Source organism: Gobio gobio, assembly GCF_949357685.1.
Source record: "Gobio gobio genome assembly, chromosome: 15".
NCBI classification, from domain to species: Eukaryota; Metazoa; Chordata; class Actinopteri; order Cypriniformes; family Gobionidae; genus Gobio; species Gobio gobio.
Window position 1 is genome coordinate 6280917 of NC_137108.1, and position 21240 is coordinate 6302156.

The 21240-nt window shown below is 37.4% G+C and overlaps 1 protein-coding gene across 1 annotated transcript in view; it reads left to right on the forward strand.

Moving 5' to 3' along the window:
• Nucleotides 1-6262: 6262 nt before the first annotated feature.
• LOC307138038 (CUB domain-containing protein 1-like) overlaps nt 6263-21240 on the forward strand; it is a 31406-nt gene continuing 16428 nt past the window's right edge. The window contains exons 1-4 of the mRNA XM_079836142.1: nt 6263-6486; nt 13544-13741; nt 16665-16988; nt 17080-17433. Of these exons, the coding sequence (XP_079692268.1) occupies nt 6414-6486; nt 13544-13741; nt 16665-16988; nt 17080-17433 (949 nt within the window). The 5' untranslated portion in view covers nt 6263-6413. The remainder of the gene's footprint in view (nt 6487-13543; nt 13742-16664; nt 16989-17079; nt 17434-21240) is intronic.

The window sequence follows — 21240 nt, forward strand, 5'->3', positions numbered from 1 at the left end:
GAGCAACAGCTGAATTTGAAATGTTACTTTTTTATTAAATATGAAATTTGTCATACATTAAAAACTGGATAAATGTGTTTCTTCAAGTGTCTGGTTAAAGACATTGTTATTTTCAATAAATATATATCTTTTTTCAATTTGTCAAATTATTAAATGTTTTATTGATATTGCCATTGTGTCCAATTCTAAGCAGGAAAAAAAAAAAATTCCCCTCAGTGATATCATATTTCGTACCATAGCCTGTTAAATCGTGTTAAAAGTTTTAGCAAAATAGCCATAAGGAATTACTAAGTAAACTGCAAATGTTACGTTTTATAATAATGGCACCATCTGCGGGACACAGCCTATAGGGTTTAAAGCGCAAAAAAAAAAAGAGTAAAAATCGGCATTGAGACGCTGTTACTCACCAGTTGCCTGGGAACATTTTTCTAATTAATTTTGACAATGCATGGTTGTGAGAATGTGATAGGGTACAACGGGGCTAAAGGCTCCACGGGGTTAAAAGGCTCCTTTCCTTTAAACCACTGGCACAAAAACGTGCCTCATCACTTTCCAAAACATCTGCTTTTCAAGATGCACATGGAAATTTGTCTGATCTTTGGCACGATTACGGACAGCAGCGCAAAGTTGATTCTGCACTCATTTGATCTAATATTTGTTGTTTTTAAAAATGTTGTAGATTTTTCAATAATGGAAAAATATGTAAAGTATGGTGTTTGGGGCAAAAGGCACCATATTTAACAAGATAATAAACAGCCGCTGCCCGATTTTCTCGATAGTAGAACCTCGGATTCAGGAGGAACAGTCTGGTTTTCGTCCGGGCCGTGGTACACTGGACCAGCTCTATACCCTCTACAGGGTGCTGGAGGGTTCATGGGAGTTTGCCCAACCAGTCCACATGTGTTTTGTGGATTTGGAGAAGGCATTCGACTGTGTCCCTCGCGGCATCCTGTGGAGGGTGCTGGGGGAATATGGGGTCCGGGGTCCTTTACTGAGGGCTGTCCGGTCCCTGTATGACCGAAGCAGGAGTTTGGTCCGCATTGCCGGCAGTAAGTCAGACTTGTTCCCGGTGCATGTTGGACTCCGGCAGGGCTGCCCTTTGTCGCCGGTTCTGTTCATAATTTTTATGGACAGAATTTCTAGGCGCAGCCAAGGGCCGGAGGGTGTCAGGTTTGGGGACCACACGGTTTCGTCTCTGCTCTTTGCGGATGACGTTGTCGTGTTGGCCCCTTCTAACCAGGACCTTCAGCATGCACTGGGACGGTTTGCAGCCGAGTGTGAAGCGGCTGGGATGAGGATCAGCACCTCCAAATCCGAGGCCATGGTCCTCAGTCGGAAAAGGGTGGTTTGCCCGCTTCAGGTGGGTGGAGAGTTCCTGCCCCAAGTGGAGGAGTTCAAGTATCTCGGGTCTTGTTCACGAGTGAGGGGAGGATGGAACGGGAGATTGACAGACGGATCGGTGCAGCTTCTGCAGTTTTGCGGCTCTACTCTGAGTTCCTCCCGAGCAGTGTTGGGGCCGCTGCTCCTCCACTTCGAGAGGGGTCAGCTGAGGTGGCTCGGGCATCTGTTCCGGATGCCTCCTGAATGCCTTCCCGGGAAGGTGTTTCGGGCATGTCCAACCGGGAGGAGGCCCCGGGGAAGACCAAGGACACGCTGGAGGGACTATGTCTTCCGGCTGGTCTGGGAACGCCTCTGTGTCCCCCCGGAAGAGCTAGAGGAAGTGTCTAGGGAGAGGGAAGTCTGGGCATCTCTGCTTAGACTGCTGCCCCCGCGACCCGGCCCTGGATAAAGCGGAAGAAGATGGATGGATGGGTAAACAGCCGCTGACTTTTCCATTTGTTGACATGACAAGATTGTAAGTATCATATATTAAGTTGGGAGTCCACCTTAGAGATATTTATAATGAAACCATCATATTTAAAAGTGTGATATTAATCATATCATATAATTAAATATAATTTATTGTTACTTCTGTAAATCTACATTAAATTATTATGGGATTTCCTTCAATGCTTTCAGAATCTTTACTTTTTTAAATGATTTAGTTTCTATATTTTTCAGATATATTTCTATATTAACATTTTAATGACAGCATATTTATTGATCAAAATAAACAGAAAATAGTTCAAACTTTGCTAAAGTGATTGTTACATTATTAAAAACATATTATTTTAACGAAAGTATTTGTATCAATACTGTGTGCCTTTTGCCCCATGGGTTAAAGGCCCCCCTCGACACCCCATACATTTTTAAGATTTTTAAATACATTAAACCACTTTTATGATTTATTTTCACACAAAATATATTGCTCCATAAATGTCCAATACATACATTTTTCTGTATATCATACATTATAGGAGTAATGAAAAGCACATTTTCTTAAGGTGTGCCTTTAGCCCCGTTGTACCCTATAGCTTAGTGTGATCATCAAATCAGAAGCAAATGTGTAAATGCATGACATTCACATTTCAATAGAAATTACATTAAATATATTTTAGTTCACCATAAATGCTCTCTACATTTGACAGTGCACTTCAACCATATTTCAAAGAGGTAATTATGAAATTACATATAAAGATCAACGGGTAACGCTTTACAGTAAGGTTGTATACATTAGTTAATGAACTAACCATGAGCAGTACATTTGTTACTGCATTAGTTAATCTTTTTTTGTTAACGTTAGTTAATATAAATACAGCTGTTCATGTTTTTTTTATGTTAGTTCACAGTGCATTAACTAATTGCATTAGTAAATGTTGAAATTAACATTAACAAAGATAAATAAATGTTTATAAATGCAGTTCATTATTAGTTCATGTTAACTAATGTAGTTAACTAATGTTAACTAATTAACCTTATTGCAAAGTGTTACCGATTTACTTAAGTGATTCAACAAAGCATTTAATATAGGATTGTAATAAAGTTTTTTTTTATTTCAATTCACATGTAATTGAGTTACATTCAGTTCACACATAAGTATTCTTTTAAAGCAAATCATTTTATTTCAAAGCATATTATTTTAAAGCATTTTATTTGTACCATAGTTCTTAAAAAAGTGAGCCAATTTATTCCCAAGAACTATTGAAATAGTACACTTATAAGTATACTACTAGTACTTTGATCTTAGCATACTACATAGGCTATACTTGGAAAAGATACATGAACTTAACTTTATTTTACTTAACCCACTGGTTCTCTTCATTATTATTATGCAGAAAAAATTACACTGTTACACACCTCGTGTCGTTACAATCTTTATAAAATATTAATGGGAAAACAGGCATTCTTTTATAATTTTCTTTCTTGTAATATTGATATATAATGAATTGATTCAATATGTATAATTTTAAAGCTTAGAAACTCATCTTTTTTAATGAATGTAACATTTTGATCATCAAACAGAGTGTACCGCCGATGGGCGCCACCTAGCTACGAAAAAATTAATAATCATATTTTTTTCAAACCTGCCTTGATAAAAATCCAGTGCAAATAGGTCTCATTTGAAAGCTTAGAGTCTAGAGAAAGCTTGGAGTTATTTGCTGATAATAAAAAAAATGTCTTTCATAATTTATTAATTTCTTTTTTTTCTACTTTGTAAAGGCTACCTTGGTTCCAAATGCTGTAACTTTTGATTACTTTATGCCATCACCAAATTGAGATGCAGAACACATTTAGAGAAACTTCACCAAAAAAGAATAGGCCTATTCCTCCTACCTTATTTTCTTCCAGAGATATTGGATTTCAAATTCAAATAGAAAAATATGTGAAATTTCCCTTGAGGACACTTTTATTTTTTGAATATTATCAGTAATTTCTCAGCATACGAATGTCCAAATGTAATAAGAAAACATTTATTTAAAAATTTAAAAAGTTTTCTATCGAACGAAACCAACCATTTGACTCTCCATACGGTTTAGAGTTATTATGAGTCATTACTTTTGTGTATGTCACTCAGAAAACAACAATTTTAAAAATGCCTACCTTGGTGAGATATTGGATTTCAAATTAGAAAGATATGTATCATTTCCCTCAAACAAACATTTTTAGCAGTTTCTCAGCACAAGAATGTCCTGATAAGAGTTACAGTATGAGTCTTTACTTTTGTGTATGTCATTAAGGAAAAAAAACAACAACCCTGAAAACGCCTTCAGGGCTTAAGAGGTTAAAGGTTAAATGATGACAGAATTTCCACTTTGGATTAACTCATCCTTTAAATGATCTCAGTACAAAAAAACTTTATGAAAATCACACTAAATAGACTTTAATGTGCTTTCATTGTATTTAATTCTACATCACAGAGCTGCCAACTTTTCGAAAAATCTTGGAGTGAGATTTGGTGGGGCCAACCAAAATTTTGTCGCTGTGCAAAGCAAAAAAAAATTTTCAGGGTTATTGGGACACTTTTTCCCAGTCATTTCAATGGCAAAGTTTTTCTATTTGGAAAAAAATAAATCTGTACTTATTTTAATAATTTTATTTCACATCCTGCCCACTGATGTCCTAAAAGCAATGTTGTTATTGAAATACAGTGAATGTAATGTAGGCTATGCGATACATTGTGCAAAAAGGGGGTTTATACGGTGACCAAAAACTAAATTATTAATTTTGAAAAAGTATTAGAATATTTGATTACCCCATAATGGTCACTTTCATAAAAATATATTTACTTGTGGGTTTAAAATTCCACATATGGCACATTTACTGTCCAACAACAAATATTTTAGAAATGTGTATATTTAAGTCAGAATTATTGAGCTATTTGCAGGTGCTCGATCACGGAAGCTTGAATTTTAGCGGAAATTCACTTGCAGAAGCTCGTCCTCTCCAGACAGCAAAATGGACATATTTGCACGACTTTCTAACATTTACAGATGGAGAATATAATGTGAAATGTAAGTTATGCACTGAGGAAAGCACCACATCTCACCACAAACACCGCAAGTAAGCTATTTGTAAAGATATCTGTCAGCCTATCTCTCAGAGCATCTGAAGGGCAAGCTGCTTTAAACTATACATGTGAAATATCCTACCAGTTATTTTGAAGCCCTCAATATAAAACATGTGTCATGTTTAGGACAAATTGTATCATGCACTTTCCCTGCATCAGCTCCTTCTGCACCGCTGTTTTTCAGATGCGTTCGTACCAATCTACTCGAGAATGCTCGCGTGGCTTTGCTTGACTATTTATTTTCGTTTCGAATTGTTTAGTTTAAAAATTAACATTTCAAGCTTTCTATAGGCCTACTTCTAATGTCTGTGAGGCAAGTAGCTGCTGAGTTTGGGTTTATTTGAGACGCGCTCAGTTCATCTGCAAAGTGAACACTGATTCAAATTAAGATAGGCTACAATTTAGCCTATACAAAACGAAATGAACTTTAAATAAATTAAAAATCATTTCTGACGTATTTGTCTATGCACTTTTCATAATAGCCTAGATGAAATTTAAAATAGCCCTGGCTAATATTTAAACATAAATATAAAACAAAATAGCTAATAGCTACAACAAATACAGGCGAATTTCATGTCAGAACTGGATTTGAGCGAACGTTGTTTTACTGGTGAGCACGCAGTTCATGAGTGGAGCATTATTATATTATTATTATTATTATTTTTTATTTTTTTATGAGTGGAGCATTCGCTTGGGCCGTGAGATTTGAGCTGAGCGTCACACCGCACCGCTTCCGGAATGTGGCTTTTGGTCGCACTACGCCGCCGTAGCCTATTATCTTGAACCCCCAAACTGAATATAACTACCATAGTCGATAACGAGTAGCTGGTAACTGGTAGATCTATAAACTCATCTTTCAGGCATTTGACCGACCAGGTTGACACTATCAATGCGTGAGAGTTGGCAGCTCTGCATCATGACATCTAAATGATTTGAGAGTTTGTAATAATGAGACTTTTCAGATGAATTAGGCTATAATAAATGTGTTAGTTTATTTGTTGAATGTGAAGTAGGTGAAGTAGATTTTTTATGTATTCACGTTTTTAAAAAATCTCATTGTTCTGGTAAATGCAGTGTATTTTAAGACTGACCAGCTCTTACCTGTGTAGATGAATGAGGTGATAAAAGGCGGGACTAACACTATCACATACAAGTATCTATCAGCAGCTATAGTAGTATAGAAGCCTATAGCTTGGGCAGGGCTACTTGTTTTAAAAACAAGCAGGTTATGTAAATTAGCCTACTATTAGTAGGTGATTTTATCCACTAGCCCCCCCCCCCCCCCCCCCCCCCACCCCCCACGGGGATTCACGGAGATCACATGGATGATTAACCTGGAAATCTGTCGCAAACCAGGAAGCTGCTTTATTGCCTCTGAGTAACACTGGAAACTAATGTCTGCGGTCAATGGCGCACTCTTACATTTGTAGCCCACTGTAAGGAGTTTATTGGATATTAAAAAGCCATGCGAATCTGGCGGTTCACGCGCTTTTCGCTTCTTTTGGGGGTTTTCCTGTCGTCGTTCTCGGAGCTCACAGGTAACACCTCGAACTCACTCTAACATTCACAGGTATCCATTTAAAATATCCATTTCGATGCCCATAAATCGGGGTTAATGTTTACCTCTCAACACTTGTGTTCATCTCATTTACACTGACTACATTTTCACGTTTCACGATTATTATCACGTTGAAGTGGGTCTAGTTTTTACAGTGTTATTTGGTCAGTTAGTAGCCTAGGCTATTTTGTTCATTTTTTAAAATGTGCCTTTTCACTGAAGAAATTAATCGTTCCCATATCTTGGTCTTCTAAGAAAGCAGGACTGACAGCAGGGTGTTATATTGTTGGATTGTAAGGATTTTTATTGACTAATGACAAATTTCATTTGATTTTTCAATCTCTTTTTATACAAAACATTACAGCTTTCAATACATTTTAACTGTGTTGTTTTGGGTGCACATCTAAAACAATACAATCTTTAAAAAAGCAATGACAAGGAAAAAACATTTTGGGTTCCCCAAAGAACCTCGGTGAATCGTTCTTAAAATAATTAAATTCAAATTTTATGGTGCGTTTCACAATACATATCGTTTCAAAGCAGCTTTACAGAAAATGACCAATTTTCTGTTTTTGTACAGAACATTTCAATCATCTAAAGAACCTTTTCCACTATGAAGAACCTTTTGTACAATAGAAAGGTTCCAGGAACGTTAAAGTCCCCATGAAATCAAAGTGGAAGTTTATTGGCTTTAAGTATGGCTTGTCTTACTCTCATCTAGGGTTGGGTATCGTTTGGGTTTTTTTCGATTCCGGTGCCAAACCGATACTTTTAAAACAGTACCGGTGCCTGAACCGATACTTTAAAAAAAAAAAAAAAAAGGCCACAAAACGAGGTGGATGACATTAAATGGCTTTTTATTTAATTTTTTATTTATTTAAATTGAACCATTTATTAAAAGTTTAATGTATACTTAAATGTATGAATATAAATAAATACAAAACACAATTTACTTATTTACAAATTATTATTGACTTATTTACAAATTCCCAGTAAAACCTAAGCCACCTAACCCAACTACAACAGGCCTAATATAACTCTAAATAACAGTTACAGTAATAACAGCGGTCGTCTGTATTCTTGCTCTGCTACAAACCAGCTTCGAGCTTCAGCTTTATTTTGAAATATGATCATATTCTCTGGCTAAATATTTTAGAACGCATCGCCTTAATGTTTCCATGGCGACGCGTCATGTTTCTCACATGACACACAGCAGCCGCAATAGCGCTGACAGCTCAGCTGTATCGGGTTTATTTCGTTTTTTCTTTTTATTCAAAATATTCACAAACTTCTTAACTGTGTCACGAACTATCTGATGTTCAAATGTGTGAGTGAATGTGTGTTAGTTGATCTATAAAGCGCAATGGGCGGCGCCGTGTTAGTTTGAGCCTCAGAATCGGATCTGTCAGATTTACAACACTTGAGTTCATTCTCGTCTCACGAAATACATGAAAGTAAGTGACCAGTGAACTGGAAGAAGAATAGAGTAAACTATATAGTTACTATATAATGTGCATGTATCTGATGTGAATAAAACACGTAACGTTAGTCAAATTATAACCGTCTGAAAGGATGGTCATTGCAGCTTCCATAGACATCAGTGTGTGTTTTTTGCTAGTAGCCAACTTATGAGCATTTAAATGTCTGAAACCTGAAATAAACATGATGTGGTTGAAAACACTGAATAGTTGTCATGAGTTGTGATGTGACGAGCGCTGAGCGTCTGTCTCTGGCTCGGTGCTCAGCCAAAGCGCAAATGCACGTTTGAATTTTGGCACCGAAATGAGGAACCGAAATCTGCGTTCTGATTCGGTCTGGTACATACCGGTTATATAAGTACCGTTGCCATATTGGCACCGGATTTCGGTACCCAACCCTACTCTCATCTATAAGCTAGTGTGCTAAAACAATGACAAAATTTGAATTTAGAATATATAATCATTCAAAATTCAAAAAAGTCTCTCACTTCAGCCAATTAGGACCAATGATTTTCATCACATCACTCTGCACTTCAGCTTCTCATCAGATTTTCTGTCCAATCAAATGCTCTCTAGAATCTGAAGCCCCACCCCCTACATTATAAACAGATGTCGATGATCTGGATGGAATCGGTCACTTGTTCTCACATTTACTATTTTCTACATGGTGACTGGCTCATTGTGCACTATATAGGGTATAGGGAATACTTCACACAGTGTAAATATGCTTTCCATTGGGGGGAATGAAGTCTGGTTTCACATTAGTGTCCTATGAACCGCCGCAGCTGCAGTCCAGAGACACGATAGCACAGGGCGGATCATATAATTGGTGCAGACAAGAAAACGTATAGGACCTGTTTGAATTCTGCACAGAATGATATTTTAAAGCGATATGGAGGAGATTATGAGAAGAAACGGTTTGAGATTAGGAGAAAACTGCAGCTTTACCGAGCTCAACGGCTCTGGCCGAGCTGTGATATAAACTAAACGCTACTGGCTATTTTAAAAAGGGGAGGAGCAGTTTGAAATGTCCGGCCCTGTCTTCCTGTTTCAGTGGAAATTAGGTCAACAAATTGAATAATGCTGTGCTTTTCAAGTCACTTCAGTGGGACTTTAAAGGTTCTTAATGGAACCCTGAATTCAAACAACACGCAAGAGGGCGGTTTCTGCGCAGAACGGCGTGAGGAGATTAACACCGTTCTCCACATGGATCATATAGCACAGACCGGAGCAAGCGCGTTTACGTTTTTTATGGACCTATTTCATATACTCTAGTAGAGCCCGACCGGTATATCGGCGGGCCGATATTATCGGCCGATATTAGGCTTTTTTCAAACTATCAGTATCGGCATTTATGATGGCCGATAAATGAATATTTAAAAAAAAAATTTTTTAAAACGGACGAAACACCGCTCAAACACATTAAGTGGTGGCGTTTCATAGTTTGTCCACCAGAGGGCACTACAACGTGCTGTACAGCAACACCAGCTGATCCTGCTGAGCTGCATTCACAACACAGATCATCCGTGAAGTGCATGTAAGTTGGCAACGAGACATACATTGCTTGAATAACAATTAAAAAAACATCCCCATCAGTTCTCTTAACTCAAATAACATGACAAAATTTGTAACTGCTAAAATTTGTTACTGCCAAGTCCAGTTTTGCTGTTACATGTAAGCCAAGAGAGCTGGTAAACGCTAGGTTGTTACAGTTGACTGACTAAGTTTAACTCGGACAATGTGACTGAATAAGATGCATTTCTTTAATAGTTTGACAGCATGAGACGTATCATCTCTCCCCTGCCCGTTATTTTGAAAAAGTATACATATTTCTAAATGATGACTTATCATAGACGCTAACCACAACGCTAGCTAATGCCATGGCTATCAGTGGGAGACCGCTAACATTAATGCGCCTTGGAAATCACAACAAACTTATTCTGCCTAAATAATGTAATGATTACTGTATTTATAACTAGTATTTGTAGTTCCAGTCCCTGCATTGTAAATCGTAAGTTTAGCACGTGAAGAGTGAACGAAAGTGCGTGACTTTGTTCAGACGCTGCATTAACAAGTCAAATTATGGATTTACTGCATCATCATCAGTAGTAGATTTTAGAAGGCAGGCAGCAAATGATGATTGAAAATGGTTTGTTGTAGCTTGATGGATAGAATTAAAAGAGTTCATGTAAAGGGATAAGCAAGTTGACATTGTAATTATAAGGTAGCTCATATTTATACTGTATATAGTTTATATTTTGCTGTTGTTGTTATTTATCAGAACTTCTAGAACTTAACTGAATATTTTTTTTCCAGTCTTGCTCAAAGTTATATTTATAAAGCTTACCACATCTATTAATACTGGTAACTTTGATTTTTTGTTTTGTTTTTGTTATTGTGTTTTCGTCCAAACTTAAGTTTCATATCTTAAGTTTGTATTTTTATACATTTTATTTATCAGAACTTTATTATATTTTTATGTTCCTCTGTTCTTTTGTGACAATAAAACAAACAAGTTTATTTTTAAACTGCATTTTCATATTATCTTAGAGAGGCTGAGTTATCATGAATAACTACAAATAACTAATGTAAGGGAAATCTGTTTAAGTGTTTTTTACGCGTTTCTGTTATTTTATTTATTTATTTATTTTTTAATGTATATCGGCTGATATATCGGAATATCGGATTTTTAAATGACCAAATATTTGTATCGGTATCGGCCTTAAAAATCCTTTATCGGTTGGGCTCTATACTCTAGTGCTCTAAACACGAACCAGCGCACATATTTCATTATGTCTTCTTCAAATTAAATATATGTGCAAATTAGGACACTGATACTACAGCCGTACGTCTGATCACGGCCGCGATCCCGCGATGGATTATTCTGATACACCAAAGACAATGATGTAAGTTAATAAATAGACTGACAATTCAAAAAAGAATGGGCAAAAAAGTAATTGCTTTATTCTTTCTGTGTTAAACTGACGTGTGTCATTTCTTCAGAGACTCTTAAATGTATTGAAAATATCCTTAGACCTTTTAAATGTTCTTCGGCGTTTCTCCCTCGTTTTGGCAGTTTGTTGTTTATATAGGGTTAGATTTTGAAGTGCCCTCAACTAGGGCTGTGCGATATTGACAAAAAATGCGATATCCTTGTTAAATAATGCGATATTCGATATGTGATACGATATTGCTTTAAGTGTGTAAAATCTATTTCTTTTCCCCAACTGATATCTTTCACTTAAAGCATAACTGACTTTTTGTTTACATGAATTCTCATCAAGACAGCCATTTTTACATAACTGTGTGTGTATTTGACGGTTTGAGTGTGTAACAAGACACGGAAAAAAGAACGGCTTGTGCGCACGTTTCGGTGTGTGTGTGTCAGACAGCACGAGACTGCAAGGAGTAGTTTTTCGCAAGTTATTGCATTTAATTACTCTTTTTAACGTCAAGCAAGTCACATAAGTAACAGTCGTGTGCTCAGTCTATTCTCTGCTATATGCATCAACCTAAAACGTACACTTTTCACAATGTTGAAATAGCCTATTAAAATCATTCAGATATTGCGTGCCCTTGTGATATGCATATTGCGATATGTACATTTGCGATATTTCGATATATTGCGCAGCCCTACCCTCAACTGTTTTTTTTTCTCTCCGGGGTCATATTTTAAAGAGCATCTATTATGGCATTTAAAATGTTCCAAATATTGTTTTAGAAGTCCCCAACAACAGTTTTGCATGCATGCAATGACAAAAAAGACTTTAGTTTTCTTATAGTATGCATTTATTTTTACCTGTTTTGACAGCGACTCTCAAGTGATTCCTTTAGTGATTCACTTTTCAAAACCCCGCCTTTACGTGACGCTAATCTGCGGTGATTGGTCCGATGGCCCAGTCAGTTGTGATTGGTGTAGTCTGTGCAGATATTTTCGGAAACGGAACGCACATCACCATAAATGGTTTTCGGTTTAACCTCTTTACTGGATTGGATTGACATTCGTCCTCAAGCTTTATTTGTTTAAATTAGCTCAAATGACTGTCAGATGTAAGTAATTACCATGCCAATCTATACATCATTTAAAAGATCTAAGAATCAAGCTTCCATTTATTACCTCTGTTTTATTCTCAAAGTCTTATAGTGACAGTAATTTGTTAATATGTGTCAGGAGTTATGAATATGAAAACCGCGTCAGTACCGTTTGATTGTAATATGAGCCTCAGCCGATCTCATTCATAAAAAAACTCCTCTATTCTACTCACAAAGACTCGCGACAAATCAACATCCCTCAGGGCTTTTAGTTCAAAAGTGTGCAGATGAGGAGACATATTGATAGATTCTCATATGTCTGTGTCAAATTTCTAAACAGAGGAGTATTTTTTTATTCAATACTTCCTCAAAATGCGCAGATGTAGCCTAATCATGAGCGATTGAGTCTCTTATGTGTTGTTTTCAGCTCATCCTGGCAGCCGGAGGGCGCTCTGAGCACATGTAGTCCATATATGATACACACAGACGAAGAAGAACCATGTGCCATAATAGAAGTCCATAATAAAAGCTTCCTGAGATCGCCAAACATGCAAATAGAGACATTTGAAGACTAATAAACACACAATCGCGACGATGTATGGTTTGTCTTCAAGCCACTTAGTCTTCAGATGCTCATCCTTGGGCAGATGAAAAAAGTTTGCTTTTGAGTCGCACTTCAGAACACAGCGTCTCGTCTCCATGATGTTTTCTAGTTTTCACTCGCGTCTTTGAGCGCAATAAGTGGGCGTATCGTATTCAAATAACTTGACAAGTTGACGTCATCTAGTCAGAGAAAAAGCTTCGGTCTTCTAACGATTCTTAAAAATGACTCAGAGTCGACTCTTACTTTTGAAAGAAAATAACTATATATACGGTGCACTGTCATATTTCAGACTTTGCAGGATGTTTTTGTTCACTTAGATCTATGTTACACACTACATGAAAGGTACATTTCAAAATTCCATGATAGGTGCTCTTTAATATTCATGTGTCTGTAATGAGTGTGTTGCATGTGTTTTATTGGTTGTCGTTTCCCCAAAGCATCATTTTGTGGAGCTTTGCAAACCTGTATTAACTCTAGTGTGGAATTTTTCTACAATATTCATTCGTCATGATAGTAAATTCTAGTCAATCTACTGCAGTATTTCCTCTCTCAATCAGTAGAAAATGTGGTTAACACGCAGTCATGCATAGGGAAAAAAAATACTGTCATGTACCCCGAAACCGGTCTAATTTAGAAAAATTCTGTGATATAATTTTTTGGTCATACCGCCCAGCACTAGAAGAACCTTACATATAAAGATTGTAAACAATTTAAATGTTTAGAACTTAATATCAATTGAGAAACTGCATATTTTTGTGTTTTTATAAATAATTTTGTCACTCACTATATATGTGAAAATACTAAATGTTAAAGTGGTGAAGGTGAAATATTTGTTTCAGCATCTGAAACAAATGTTTTCTTGTTATACTTGAATGCATTTTAACCTAAAATCTTTACTTAAGTGTGTCTTTGCATCATTTCAGGTGGTGCAGAGCTCTATGTTGCTGTTGAACGGGGAACAAGCATCCTCATTAATACCAGTGCTGGCATAAACACACAGTGCAAAGTTTGTATAAGAAAGGTGTGCCAGTCTTCTGTGGTGCTCAAAAGTGATACGCGTCTGGATTTCAGCTGTTCAGAGCCAGAGAATGTGTTCACCGTGGAGATCATCAGCGATACTGGTGAGAGCTGGCACATAAAAATAATACTTTTACTCCTTACATTTTTCAATCATATTTCACTGGTCATTAAGATGTAAATCTTTAATTTATAAAAAATGGTCTGTCTTACTAGGCATATACTTTTAGCTGACCAAAACTTCAGTCAATCTTTTGTGTATTTTTTCCACATCTAAGCATCTCCATTATGGCAACCTATTAAAAGCTGTGACTGCTAGGGACGTCCCTCTCCTTTTATAGTATTTTGTGTACAGAACATTATAATCTATCTTGAATTATACCCTCTGCTCTGGTGCACTCACACACACACATTTTTTTTATAAAAAAAAAAAAAGTAAATGTCCTTAAAAAAAAAAGTAATGCTTGTTCTCCTCTTGGTCAAAAATTACAGCCAATAGAAATTAGGTGGGGGGAGGGCGACAGAGAATATTTTGGGGGTAGAATCTACAAATCAGCCATGATTCATTGAAAAATAAAGAAAAACAATCGTATGGATATTGTAAAAATTGTGGGAACAATTGGATCATAGTTATTGCATAAATATTACTTAGTAGCTACTAGTGGTCGACCAATATATCGAATTTTTTTTTTTTTAAAGCCTGATGCTGATATCTAAAAGAGCAGGGTGGCTGATATATTTATAATTGATATTAATTTTACTTAATATTTAATAAATTAGAATTAACTCATTTAAAAATAAATGTAAAAATATATCTTTAAAACTTAAAGGGCTAGTTCACCCAAAAATGAAAATTACCCCATGATTTACTCTTGACACTGTAATCCTATAACATTAAAATTGTTTTTTAAAAATATGAATAACAAAAAGAAAATATAGCTGCAAGCAGTGATGACAGGCCCAAGCCCCGCCGCCACCACCACCCTTGTGGCTTTAGGACAACTGTGCACAACAGGCAATATGAATTTAAACTGGGTGAATGTAAAAGGACTATGTCAAAGTTGTTTGAATATGCCACATTTACTGCAGCAGTTGGTTAGGGGTGTGCATTGGCACTGCCCTCACAATTCGATTCGATTACGATTCACCAGGTAACGATTCGATTCAATTCGATTCTACGATGCATTGCGATGCATCAAAATTCTACTGCACACAACAAGGCAAATTTTTAATCAGTCATGAGGCAATACAAGCAGTCAGATATTGAACAACAGATTGTATTGGCTGCTATGTGTGTATTATCACTCTCCTGTATCTTTGACATAAATGTCATTAAATAAAATAAAATTGAATGGTACAGTAAAAAGCTTTGAGACAGGGCACTTCATGAACTCCTGTGCAAATATTAATCCGTAATTACAGTCACACTATTGTAACAACAACCACCACCCAGGCACCCAGCAATAAAAATATTCAGTGCAACACACACAGTAACGTTGACACTAGGGACTCGTCAATTCTCGTGCTTGATTTTAGTGTGGCAGGCGCGTTAGCAGGGCGTAAGCAGCGCATATTTTTTTCGGCGCCCATGTTAACAGATTAGAGCATTCACATCGCACGCAGAGGCGGCGCGGCAGCGCATCGCAGGAGGAGAAGCAGCAGTAGTGCCGCGATCGTTTCGGCGCCGAGTCTATTTTGCCGCGCTGCTCACGCTGATTTAAAGCCACAGTGGATTGTTCTTGATCAAAACTGACCAGATTAACATGGAAAATAACAAATTCCACCATGAAATCATGTAGTGAAGTGCCCCGTGTGTTTCACAATCACCATATGACATCCAGAGCTGTTAAAAAAATTAAAAACACAACACTGCCAGAAGTTTTTGCCCAAACTTCAAAAGCCTGTTTAAATTATTAAAACTAGAAGCATATATTCACTTTAATGTTAACTTACATTTATCATGTGAACTACTTATATACAACAAGTTATATGCATATGTGTTTGGGACAGAGGGGAACACGGTCGCATTTGCAGCATGCTGCCCATCATAAATCAAAGCACGAGACAGACGGGGCTCGGAGGAGAAGACCGTAAATGTGACATAATGTACAATATTTGTCTGCATTTGCAATATCCGCACGAGACAAACGCTGCCAGTGTGAATCCACAATGGGGGCGCGGGCTCCGGCTCTCCATACCCACCGCTCCGCGTGCGGTGTGAAGCCGGCGTCAGAATCCGAAATGTGCCCAGATGTCCGCTTTCCAATCTTTGGGTGCGTTTTTAATACCCGTCTATCGCGGTCATCTCCCTCCGCCTCAGCCATCTTGATTGTTGTTGTTATGACCCTGGAAATAATTGAAACTTCACAACTTTATTGTCCAACTCAAGTCCAGAAAATAAACGGTGACATAATCGATTATGGCACTTTGCCGCATCGATGCTGAATCGTGCATGCCCCGCATTGCGATGCATCGTTGAATCGATTATTGTTGACACCACTACAGTTGGTGCCCCTATGACCATGAACAACAACAGCCACATACATGAGAGAATTTACATTTAGATTAATATCATGTCATAGGATGTTTTAGGTCACCAAAGTTATATTTTGCAGTCCAGTATTTATGCCAAAACGCATAAAAAGTTTTCCTGTTTTTAGTTTCAGTAACATCAAAATAAAAGTCTGATATGCCGTCAAAATAAAAGTCCCGCTTCTGACACATCGGCCAAACAGAAAAAATTATCAAATTATCATACAATATTTAAAAAATGCCAAATATTGGCCAATATATCAAATGACTTCTACTTAGTACCATACAATTCCCTCAAAATAAAAGATATTACAATTAATATATTACATTGATTTTCCTGAAAAATGCATTTGAGGTGTTCGGCTACATTTGACTGGGAGGATTATGAGTGTGACCCCAAAATGAGGAGCACCAGAGGGTTAAATTAACACTGTGTGCTTGTCAACTCAATAAATCTACTGTTTCTTTCTCTGACATAACACATTTGTTCAACAGTGATAAACATTGAACCCAAAGAACACAATGCCTTTCTAAAGTTCAATCGGACCTTCACCTGGAATCTGAAGCCTACAGCTACAGGGACAATCCGTTTGAATTTCAGTAGAATTGGATTGCGGCAGATTCAGCCGACAGACGGCTGCCCAGACAAGCATGTTTACATGATCACGGCTGAGAAAGTCAGTGTTGGGAGGTTTTGTCAGAATGGAACCATTAGACAAGTCGAAGTGCGTAATGTTGGCAAACTGTCTTTGGAAGTGTCTGGAGGTCAAACTCTGAACACTAACGTCACCGATGTATCAATGGGAGTTCCCACTAACTGTAAGTGCAATGGTAAAACTTGTATGTTTAAGCACAATTTGTCTAAACAAAGTTGTCAAATGTGAATTGTTGAACTTTCTTTATTTTACAGCTCTGGCTAATATCCATGTTGTTCTCCCAGAGATGAGTTCAACCCAGGATTTCTTTACCCCAAACACTTTTCCTGAAGATGCAGAGACAATGTGGTATTTCCACGTGCCCCACGCGTACTACGCAGATGTGCACATTCTGAACCACAGTGTTCCAAAATGCCTCCAACCTGAAAACATCCCTAAAATGAAGTATACTTGGCAGGGCAAGGAACCTCTGGTAAAACCACTGGACGGAATCCAGCCATTGGTGGAGACTGGCAACTTTAACCTCTACATAAAGAACTGCAAAATGTCCTGGCCATCGCAAGGCCTAATGGTGCACTTTCAAATCTCTGCCATCAAGAGAAGAAAGGGTATGTAACATTTATTTGTTTAAAGAATTATATTTGTATGTACTTTCATGGTAGTCATATTTCCATATACATCTCATAAGTTTACACACCCTTTGCAGTTTATGTTAAAGTGCCCCTATTATGCTTTTTTTGAATATCCCCTTTCATGCAGTGTGTAATATAGCTGTCTGTGAGTGTAAATGATCTGCAAAGTTGTGAAGCCGAAAGTGCACGATAAATAGTTAGTAGCCGCGTTTCCATTACCCTTCAAATTGGGCAAATTGAAATAGCAAATTGAAAATACGCCTAAAGGAAAGGCGTCAATTTCGCAAAAACTCCCATATATCGCAAAAAAGTTTTTACGCTCGCATGAGGTGGTTTTTCATGGCAATTCAAAAAAGGAAATTTTCGCAAAACTGCAATGGAAAAAGTTTTTTCCGCATTCATGTCACCTGGTACGGTCACGCATTGCTCCCACGTAGGGCCTACATCAGGGCTTAAAAACTGAAAAAAATATCAATCGGTTCACTCCGAGCAGAATCGATATTATAGCGTTTGATTTTTGAAATTGATTTTGATTTTGTTTTCGTTTTTGTTCCTCTTAAAATTTCGTTCGTTTCCGGTTTTCGTTTTCGTTCCTTGAACCGGTTCGGAGCCCTGGCCTACATATAATTTTTTTCCACTCAAGTATGTCGTAATAATGAGATCTTATGTTGTTAAAACTACATATATTTTATTTTAATAAGGACAGTGGCGTAACTTTAATCTAGTAGGCTAATGACAGACCCCAGGGATCAAAATTAAAATACAATTTCTACAAAACAAAATTAATTTTAAAGAAAGACTTTCTAGTAAACACAATTCAAGTGCTCAAAATCCATGTCCCCAGACATATGCACATCTGATTATGTGCCTTACTCATGCTGCTCACTTTTCATAATCAACATATGAAATAAAAAAATTATAATATTTATACATTGTCTAACTATATGAAACTAAATAGGCTACGTTTTCTTTAACCCTCTGTCCGACGAAGTCGTCGGCGCCTTCTGATGGATTTTTTCCTTTATGACAGCGGAAAAAACTCACAATACTCTGTCATTTTTAGCCATTCAGATAAGTGCAAGATATAATTATAAACTATAAACTGTCTACTTTTATTTGTGTACACTCACAATAACAGCAAAGGCCGTGGATTCTGGGAACAGATTATTTTGCACTCCAATCCAAACGCTGTCTTCATTTCAAATATATATTTTGTTTATTAAACGCAAAGTTTTTTATTTCAAATGCATTTCTAAATTCAGTTTATATTTCCAACAAACGAAATTCCAAGCCAAAATAACGAAGTGGTAAAAAAACCTTTGAGTTACCACCATGCAAATTCAAACATTTCGCTCGTCTCTGTATGTGGCAATGCGTCACAATAACCTGGTGTATGTAAAAGTCGATCATTCTTTACAGATGATGGTATGTTTGGACAGAAGACGAGACAGAGTTCTTTATTAAACTCATAAAAAACAATAGAATAGAAAATGCCACAATTTATCATAACACCTCATATGTGCCGCTCAAGTATAAGGTGCTTTCCTTACCATCAGTGCTTGGATAATACGCACGTCTCTTTCCATTAAAAATAATGTCGCGCGGTGGCTGGGATATACATAAACCTAACAACATACGTAGCATAATTTTTGGAATGACTTATCACGAGAGGGAAAAAAAAATTTTAGTCGCATAACATCAGTTAATGGAAACGCCGTCATTTCTCAATATTTGTTTATCGACTTTTAGAAAATATCGCAAAAGTTTTGCGCAAATCTGTAATGGAAACACGGCTACTGTCTCTCAAAAGAAAGAATCGACTCTGAACCGCCTAAACAAGTCATCAGGTATTTGAATCCCACTATGGCTACACGTCACTCGATAAGACATTTGCATTAGGGCGGCTGAATATATCGAAATATCGCAAATGTACATATCGCAATATGCATATCGCAAGGGCACGCAATATCTGAATGATTTTAATATGCTACTTCAACATTGTGAAAAGTGTATGTTTTAGGTTGACACATATAGCAGAGAATAGACTGAGCACACGACTGTTACTTATGTGACTTGCTTGACATTAAAAAGAGTTATTAAACGCAATAACTTGCGAAAAAACAACTCCTTGCAGTCTCGTGCTGTCTGCTGTCTGACACACACCGAGACGTGCGCACAAGCCGCCTCTCTGAAAGCGTGTGATCCCTTCAGTTCTGTTTCGTGTCTTGTTACACACTTGAACTGTCAAATACACAGACAGTTATGTCAAAAATCAGAAGAAATCATTTGGGGAAAGAAATAGATTTTACACACTTAAAGCAATATCGTATCGCATATCGAATATAGCATTATTTAACAAGGATATCGCATATCGCATTTTTCTTCAATATCGCACAGCCCTAATTTGCATAATGCACACCTATGTTCTACATCGTCCACTCACGAACAACTTGACCCGCCCTCAAATGCTGTAGCTAGCTGCTGGTTCCTGTTGTGTACATGTCAAGAAGACGCAAATTCTCTTTGTAAACACTTCCATAGGATGAGGATGTGAAGAGTCAGTGGTTAAATTTACCATAGCGATAAAACAGGAGTATGACGACTGCTTCTCAAATCTCTGTGAGGTCTAAATAGAATTTACTAAACGTTTATCCATTGAATATGGGACAGTACCCACTTTATTTGGACCATCTTGCTCCTTAGAATCACAACCTGTAAGTATGAATAATTATTGATGTATAGATTTTCTTCAGGGTGTTCAAAATCATAGTTTTGCGTTTTATATTGTGTAAGTTTCCAGCTAACTCGCATTATCATTGTCTTACTGAAATACTTCTGCTCATCAGTGTATTAATTAGGGATGCACCGAATATTCGGCCACCGAAAATTTTCGGCCGAAAATGGCCCAAAAGTGTATTTTCGGTTTTCGGCCGAAAGACTTATCACCGAAACAACACGGCCAAAATGTTGTGATGACTCAAACAGAAACCGCGACCTGCACGTGCTTGTCTGAAGCAACATATCTGCGGTGTGTACGTATTTCAGTATATCTGAGAAACACCCACGTCTGCTCCATACACAAGCACTGACAGCGAGAGCTCATGTTCTCGATGAGAAGAGGACCAGACTTCACTGTGAAACCGAACAGTTCCTGAATGCAATCTTTAACAGTGGCCATGTTTTAAGCGCGGAACACACTTCAGTCCGAGTTCCCACACCAAAATCGATCAACATGTATCACGAAATTCAAACGATAAATGCCGTTTTGACGCTCTTTAATGTGGCACCACTGATCACATCACAGTTCAAGCGGCGGCGCGCGCGCGTGAACGCGATCATATGTGAGCGCGATCGATCTTCTCTTCCTTAAGAATAAACATGAATGAACATCTGAAGGTATGTTGAGGATACATTACAATTTACTGTCACGTATCATATGTGGTGTAATCGCTCAATCAGTGTTTCAACGGCGAAAATACGTCAATATATCTGCTTGTAAACTAAACAATGTCATGTAACTTTAGCATCACATTTACCTCAGGCAGTCATTCAGTGTTAGGGCTGCAACGACGCGTCGGCGGCACATTATTTACGTTCTAGAATGGAACAGAAGATCTAGAATAATGGCAGCTTCTGCTCCCGGGCATAGTGAAAATGATCATTTATCATATAAAGCCAGACCGCGACATTCAAAAGTGTGGGAGTACTTTAAACAGAAGCCGAATAAAACTGTGCTTTGTTCGCTCTGTAACGCCGGTTTCACACTGCACGCGGTGGCAGAGC